This window comes from Colobus angolensis, unplaced genomic scaffold (assembly GCF_000951035.1).
Source record: "Colobus angolensis palliatus isolate OR3802 unplaced genomic scaffold, Cang.pa_1.0 Scaffold31, whole genome shotgun sequence".
Classification (NCBI taxonomy): Eukaryota; Metazoa; Chordata; class Mammalia; order Primates; family Cercopithecidae; genus Colobus; species Colobus angolensis.
Window position 1 is genome coordinate 6,891,764 of NW_012116377.1, and position 8,548 is coordinate 6,900,311.

Genomic DNA, 8,548 nt, shown 5'->3' on the forward strand with positions numbered 1-8,548 from the left:
TATTCTGATATTTTCTATAGTCTGATATTTTCTATACTATTTTATTTTATTTTTTAAAATCTTGCTTGTAGTCTGATTTTGAAAAAACTGAAGTATACTTCTTGTTCCACGTTCTCTCCACAGCAGACTCAGTTACAAATTTCAAAAGGCTGTTGCTTCATTCAAGCACTAAATTATAATTTAGTCATCACAAGACCATTATACATTGAAACATGAATAACTCATTTCATTCTTACTGCCTAGATATTCTTTTTTTCATTTTTATTTTTCAGTGATGACCTTTTTTCTCTGCCTTACTGCCCTGGCAAAACGTTAGTGGTGGGTGCCTCTTATGTCGCCCTGGAGTGTGCAGGATTTCTGGCTGGCTTTGGCCTAGATGTCACAGTTATGGTACGCTCAATCCTTCTCCGTGGCTTCGACCAAGAAATGGCAGAAAAAGTGGGTTCCTACATGGAGCAGCATGGTGTGAAGTTCCTACGGAAATTCATACCTGTGATGGTAAGGCAGCTTGGCATTTGCAATTTCTTTTCTCTAACTTTTCACTTTATCCCACCTTATTTCATTTCATTACATAAATTAGTCTATTCAAATAATGTTAAAACAGTGTTTCCACTCCCTAGGCTACAGAGCCAACCTCATTTGCCCCCTCGTATCCTCTTCTGATATAGGAGGTGTCCTTGCTCTTCTCAGGCTGAGTTCCCTCATCTCCCACTTTGTTTCAACTTTTCAAGGATGTTCCATCTTCAGTTAGTAGTTTTCTTTTTCCTTATTCTTTTTTTTTTTAACATTTTTTCTCTTTATTTTATTTTATTTATTTATTTATTTATTATTATTATTATACTTTAAGTTCTAGAGTGCATGTGCGTAATGTGCAGGTTTGTTACATATGTATACTTGTGCCATGTTGGTGTGCTGCACCCATCAACTCGTCAGCACCCATCAACTCGTCATTTACATCAGGTATAACTCCCAATGCAATCCCTCCCCACTCCCCCTCCCCATGATAGGCCCCAGTGTGTGAGGTTCCCCTTCCCGAGTCCAAGTGATCTCATTGTTCAGTTCCCACCTATGAGTGAGAACATGCGGTGTTTGGTTTTCTGTTCTTGTGATAGTTTGCTAAGAATGATGGTTTCCAGCTGCATCCATGTCCCTACAAAGGACACAAACTCAAACTCATCTCTGCAGCAAGCAGACCTAATAGACATCTATAGAACTCTCCACCCCAAATCAACAGAATATACATTCTTCTCAGCACCACATAATTGGAAGTAAAGCACTTCTCAGCAAATGTACAAGAACAGAAATTATAACAAACTGTCTCTCAGACCACAGTGCAATCAAACTAGAATTCAGGACTAAGAAACTCAATCAAAACCGCTCAACTACATGGAAACTGAACAACCTGCTCCTGAATGACTACTGGGTACATAACGAAATGAAGGCAGAAATAAAGATGTTCTTTGAAACCAATGAGAACAAAGATACAACATACCAGAATCTCTGGGACACATTTAAAGCAGTGTGTAGAGGGAAATTTATAGCACTAAATGCCCACAAGAGAAAGCTGGAAAGATGTAAAATTGACACTCTAACATCACAATTAAAAGAACTAGAGAAGCAAGAGCAAACACATTCAAAAGCTAGCAGAAGGCAAGAAATAACTAAGTTCAGAGCAGAACTGAAGGAGATAGAGACACAGAAACCCTCCAAAAAATCAATGAATCCAGGAGTTGGTTTTTTGAAAAGATCAACAAAATTGACAGACCACTAGCAAGACTAATAAAGAAGAAAAGAGAGAAGAATCAAATAGACGCAATAAAAAATGATAAAGGGGATATCACCACTGACCCCACAGAAATACAAACTACCATCAGAGAATCCTATAAACACCTCTACGCAAATAAACTAGAAAATTTTTTTCCTTATTCTTATCACTGTTTCTCATCTTGAACAATTAAGCCTTCTCTTACCCTTGCTGCCTTTCTGGCTGGGTCCCTATTTTTCTTTCAACAATTCTGCATGCTACTTCTAATTTCTTGCCTCCATTTCACACTTACCTGACTGTCAGCTGCTTCCATCTCCATCACTTCTTTGAAACTGATTGTCAGGCTTTTAGCAAACTTCCTGTCATCAAATCCAGTGGTCGTGTCACTGTCCTTATCTTATTGGGCCTCTTGGCAGCATGCTCTGAAATTGGCCTTTCATTTGAAGCACCTTCCTTTCTGGCTTCTGTGGTCCCAGTCTATAATATTTTCCCATCTACATCTACTCAACCTACAGACTCCAGCACCCATTTGTTTTCCTCCCGGCCCCTCTTTACTTCTGTGCACTTGTATTACCTGGATGATCTTCTCTAGGCCCATAGTTTTAAATATCTAAATGCTAATGATTCTCATATTTATATCTCCTATTTAAGAGTCTCTCCTGAATTCCACACTCATTTATACTCCTGACTACTGGAAATTGCCACTTGAATCTCTCATAAGTATTTCAAATTTAACAAGACAAAAATGAAACTAGATTTTTTACCTAAATATATTATCCTGGCGACCAGGTGCGGTGGCTCATGCCTGTAATCCCAGCACTTTGGGAGGCCGAGACAGGCAGGTCACAAGGTCAGGAGATCGAGACCATCCTGGCTAACACGGTGAAACCCCGTCTCTACTAAAATACAAAAAAAATTAGCCAGACGTGGTAGCGGGCACCTGTAGTCCCAGCTACTTGGGAGGCTGAGGCAGGAGAATGGCGTGAACCCGGGAGGCGGAGCTTGCAGTGAGCGGAGATCGCCACTGCACTCTAGCCTGGGCGACAGAGTGAGACCCCGTCTCAAAAAAAAGAAAACAAAAACAACAAAAAAGATATATTATCCTGCTAATCTTTCTGGCCCACCTCAGGACTCAGTAAATTAACACAGTGTATTAAGCCAGTATCTAGGAATACCCCTTAATTTCTCTTTTTTTGCTCCCTCCAATCTCAACTAATTCATTAATTCATTTCTACCTCCAAAATGTATCTGTGACAGTCCACTTTTCTCTATTTCTGCCTTGTCCAGAAACCTTAACTATACTAACACCTATTATATGTACCACCACCAAACACACAAATGTGCACAAACATACCAGTGTACACCCTTTTGTGCATTTCTTTTTTGTCATATTTAGATAGCATCATTATACTCTTCATTCTTACTAGATTCAACAGTTGGAGAAAGGTTCACCTGGAAAGCTGAAAGTATTGGCTAAATCCACAGAAGGAACAGAAACAATTGAAGGAGTCTATAACACAGTAAGTTTTTATTTTATTGTTACTAAGTTATTGAACACACTCCTAAATTAACAGAAATGAAACTTATGGGAAGATTATACCAGGATTAACTTTTTTTTTACATTTTTAAATTCTTTGTAAGAGCATTATCATAGAAGATAATTTGGCTGCTGACATTTGAATTTTCAGTAATACATGAGGAATATCATGGTAAAATATATGTGTATGCGACTATACGTAAAATTTGGAAGCATATATATCCAGATGTTATTTGTGCCTACTTTTGGAAAATTAGATATTTTATACATTTCTTAATTTGAATATTTTTGCAATAAATGTTGAATATATTTTATAATGAAAAACAACAACAAAGCTATTTTTGTTTCTCAAAAACAAACAGTACAAAATCTCCAAACAATGGGAAATAACCCATGGAATACTTTGGAGGCCAACAATTCTTTTGTAATTAGTTTATAGTTTTGACAGAAACTATACATTTGTGTTTTATATACTTTTATGTAGATATTTTTTCAGTTAAAAAATACAACCTAGAGAGCATCAACAAAGCCAAAAACCATGTAACAAAACCAAAATCCAAAAGTCAACCCTACTGAGATTTTGGTTAGGATTGGATTGGATATATAGGAAAATTTGGAAACACTTCTTTGCAATATTCAGTCTTCCCATCCATAAACATGGTATATCTATCCATTAATTTAGATCTTCTTTAATGATTCCCAGCAAAGTTAATACATTTCTCCTTAGGGTTCAAGAATATCTGTTAGATTTATTACTAGGTACTTATGTAATTTATATGTAGTTACAAATGGTGTTTTTAATGAAAATGTCGCTATCTTTAACTGTTTCTAGTGTATAAAAATGCTGCTTGTTTTTGTTCTTTGATTTAGTATTCGGTAATCTTGCTAAACTCTTACTGAAAAATTTATCCTTAGATTATTTCAGATTTCCTATGTACACATTTATTTATTTGTGAATAATAACAGTTTGTTTCTTCCTTTTTACTGGTTTTCTCTTTTTTTCTTGTATAAATGCATTAGTTAGGACCTCCAGTACAGTCCTTACAAGAAATGGCAATAGCAAGCACTCTTGTCTTATTTTCAACATCAAAAGAAAACATGTTTCACTAAAAACCAGTGTTTTCTGTAGGGTTTTGTTATATACTATTAATCAAGTTAAGGAACTCCTTTTCTGTTTTTTGTTTCCTGAATGTCTTTTTGTTTATGTTGTTTTGTATATTTTAAAAGGAATGGATGTTCAGTTATAACAGTGTTTCTTTTGCAGCTGTGGATGATGAATTTTTTCTTTAATCTGTTAATTTGTTGAATTGCATTGATTTTCTAATATTCAACCAACTTTGTATCCTTTGTATAAACCCGACTTGGTAATGTTGGACTTCGTTATTTAGAATTTATAAATTTGTATTTATGAATCATATTGGCTTGTAATTTTCCTTTTATATATTAAAGATTTTAATTTTAGGTTTGAGTATCAAGGTATTCCTGCTCATGAAAGAAGTTTGGAGTATGTTTTCTCATTTCCTGTTATCTGACAAAATTCTTGTAACATTAGAATTGGTTCCTTGTATGTTTGATAGAATTCACTGATGCAACTGTCTACACATACAATTTTCTGTGGAGATATATTTGACCACTGATTAATTTCTTTAATAGTCAAAAGACTTTTAAGTCTTTTTATTTTTTCCTTGATTTACTTTTGATTAGTTATATTTTTTCCAGAAATTAGTCCATTTCATCTGAGTTTTCAAATATATTGGTATGAAGTTGTCCATAATATCTAACTATAAATTGGTTATTTTTGTAATGAGGTATAATGTTCATGTAGTGAAATGCACAGATCCTAAGTGTACAGTTCAGTCAGTTTTGACAGATGTCCACATTCCATGTAATCCACACTCCTTTAGGTAACAGAACATTTCTGTGAGTCCAGAAAGCGCTCTGTGCTTTTTTCCAGTCATCGACCCCCAAGCAACCACTATTCTGATTCTGTCACCATAGACTCATTTTGTTTGGTTTGCCTCTAAATGTCATATAAGTGGAGTTGTACAGTATATATTCCTTGTATCTGGCTTCTTTTATTCAGATTGATGTTTTTGGGAGTATCCGTGTTGTGTGCATCAGTAGTTCTTTTTATTGTATAGATTTTATTAATGTAGCAGTTTATTCATTTTCCTGTGGATAGATAACCAGGCTCTTTGCAGTTTGGACTATTGTGATTAAAACTGCTGTGAAGATTCTTTGTAGAAGGCTTTTTATGGGGAGATATGTAGAAAGAGATGGTTTCACTCTGTCACCGAGGCTGGAGTGGTGAGATCAAGGCTTACTGCAGCCTCCAACTCCTTGGCTCAAATGATCCTCCCACCTCAGCTTCCCGAGTTGCTAGGACCACAGGCACATGCCACCATGCCTGGCTAATTTTTTTTTTTTTTTTTTTTTTGAGACCGAGTCTCACTCTGTCACCCAGGCTGGAGTGCAGTGGCGTGATCTCCACTCACTGCAAGCTCAACCGCCTCCTGGGTTAACACTATTTTGCTGCCTCAGCCTCCCTAGAAGCTGGGACTACAGGCGCCCACCACCACGCCCGGCTAATTTTTTTGTATTTTCAGTAGAGACGTGGTTTCACCATGTTCGCCAGGATGGTCTCGATCTCCTGACCTCGTGATCCTCCCACCTCGGCCTCCCAAAGTGCTGGGATTACAGGTGTGAGCCACCGCACCCAGCCTTTTTTTTTTTTTTTTTTTTTAACGGATGGGATCTCACTATGTCATCCAGGCTGATCTTGAACTCCTAGCCTTAAGCAATCCTCCTGTCTTGGCCTCTCAACATGCTGGGGTTATAGGTATCAGCCACTGCTCCCAGCCAACATATATTTCAATTTATCTTTGACAAATGCCTAGGAGTGAAATGGCTTGATCATGGGATGCTTTTTACTTTTTAAGAAACGCCAAACAGTTTCCAAATGATTATGCCATTTTGTATTTCCATCACCTATATGTGAAGGCCTGGTCGTTCCAGACCCTTAGGACTTTTAGGGCTGTCTGACTTTCCCATTCTAGCCATTCTATTGGATGTGTAGCGGTATCTTATGGCTTTAATTTGCATCTCCCTGATGACTAATGATGTAGAGCAATTTTTATGTGTTTATTGGCCATTCATGTATCTTTTCTTTGAAGTTTGTTCAAGTCTTCAGCCTTTTCTTGTTGGATTGTTTGAATTTTTATTGAATTGCAGGGCTTCTATATATCTTGGGCATATTCCTTTTTCAGATATATGTATTTTGAATATTTTCTTCACAGCTGTGACTTGCCTATGTATTTTTTAGTAGTATCTTTGGGTTAACAGTTTTAAATTTTTATGAAGTTCAATTTTATTAGTATTTTACTTTATGGTGCATGCTCTCTGTGTGCTGTAAGAAATCTTTGCTAACCCAAAGGTCATGAAAGTATCCCTTTGTTTCTTTCCTGAAGCTTTATAGTTTTAGCTTTTATGTTTAAGTCCGTAATCTACCTTGAATTAATTTTTTTAGTAAACAAATGAATTCTCATTCATTTTAATTAGATTTTAAGCTGCATTTGGTTTTGGAGGCTTTTGAAAAGAAAACTGAATTAGGTCCATTTCACTGTCCATTAATTCCTTTTCCTGAAAATTGTGTGATGCCAGCAGATCATCTCGAAGCTCTGCAATAACATCTGTCTTGATTTTGCATTCTGTAGCTTGTTTTTGAACATGTCTTCTAGTTGAAGATTTGGGTAAAGAATATGCTGCGGTTCTTGCCATTTCCAAAGTGGTCTTTGGAAAAGCCATGTCTGTCCCTTTATTATTTTTGGTCCCAAAAGGAGTATTCAAAATTGCTGTATTAAATGACTTGGACATTCCATTTGATAATGAGTACGCATCACATTGAACCATGCCAACATATGTTAATTCAGACTCTTCCACATTCCTATTAGTTATTCCTAGTGCGTCTGCATCTGTGTCAAATCCAACATGCAACGTGACTCCTAACATTGCAGTTCCAAGACTAAGCACTCCACAAAGCCACATCCTACGTCTGCAGCCACTTTATTTTCTACCTCATCACATGTGTTATGGGTTGTATAGAGCATACGTGCCTCACTGTGCAGTTCTTTTTTTTCTGTGTGGATATCTAGTACCATTTATTGAAAAGACTTCCTGCGAATAGGAACAGCTGCAGTCTCCAGCTCCCAGCGCGAGCGACACAGAAGACGGGTGATTTCTGCATTTTCAACTGAGGTACTGGGTTCATCTCACTGGGGAGTGCAGGACAATCAGTGCTGGTCAGCTGCTGCAGCCCGACCAGCGAGAACTGAAGCAGGGCGAGGCATCGCCTCACCTGGGAAGCGCAATGGGGAAGGGAATCCCTTTTCATAGCCAGGGGAACTGAGACATACAACACCTGGAAAATCGGGTAATTCCCACCCCAGTACTGTGCTTTACCAAGGGTTTTAGCCAATGGCACACTTGGAGATTATATCCCACACCTGGCCAGGAGGGTCCCACGCCCACGGAGCCTCCCTCATTGCTAGCACAGCAGTCTGCGATCTAACCGCAAGGCAGCAGTGAGGCTGGGGGAGGGGCACCCGCCATTGCTGAGGCTTAAGTAGGTAGACAAAGCCTCTGGGAAGTTCGAACTGGGTGGAGCCCACAGCAGCTCAAGGAGGCCTGCCTATCTCTGTAGACTCCACCTCTGGGGACAGGGCACAGCTAAACAACAACAAAAAAAGCAGCAGAGACCTCTGCAGATGCAAACGACCCTATCTGACAGCTTTGAAGAGAGCAGTGGATCTCCCAACACAGAGGTTGAGATCTGAGAACAGACAGACTGCCTGCTCAAGTGGGTCCCTGACCCCTGAGTAGCCTAACTGGGAGACATCCTCCACTAGGGGCAGACCGACAACCCACACCTCACACGGCGGGGTACACCCCGAGACAAAGCTTCCAAAGCAAGAATCAGACAGGTACACTTACTGTTCAGCAATATTCTATCTTCTGCAGCCTCTGCTGCTGATACCCAGGCAAACAGCATCTGGAGTGGACCTCAAGCGATCTCCAACAGACCTACAGCCGAGGGTCCTGACTGTTAGAAGGAAAACTAACAAACAGGAAGGACACCCACACCAAAACCCCATCAGTACGTCACCATCATCAAAGACCAAAGGTAGATAAAACCACAAAGATGGGGAAAAAGCAGGGCAGAAAAGCTGAAAATTCAAAAAATAAGAGCG

General features: G+C 38.7%; 1 protein-coding gene and 1 pseudogene across 2 annotated transcripts in view; one reads left to right on the forward strand and one right to left on the reverse strand.

Annotated features, from left to right (window-relative positions):
* TXNRD3 (thioredoxin reductase 3) overlaps positions 1–8,548 on the forward strand; it is a 47,926-nt gene that overhangs the window by 16,653 nt on the left and 22,725 nt on the right. For both annotated transcript variants that reach the window (XM_011950745.1, XM_011950746.1), the window contains exons 8-9: positions 273–498; positions 3,193–3,285. In XM_011950745.1, coding sequence (XP_011806135.1) covers positions 273–498; positions 3,193–3,285 — 319 coding nt within the window. The remainder of the gene's footprint in view (positions 1–272; positions 499–3,192; positions 3,286–8,548) is intronic.
* LOC105518020 lies at positions 6,864–7,408 on the reverse strand (annotated as a pseudogene).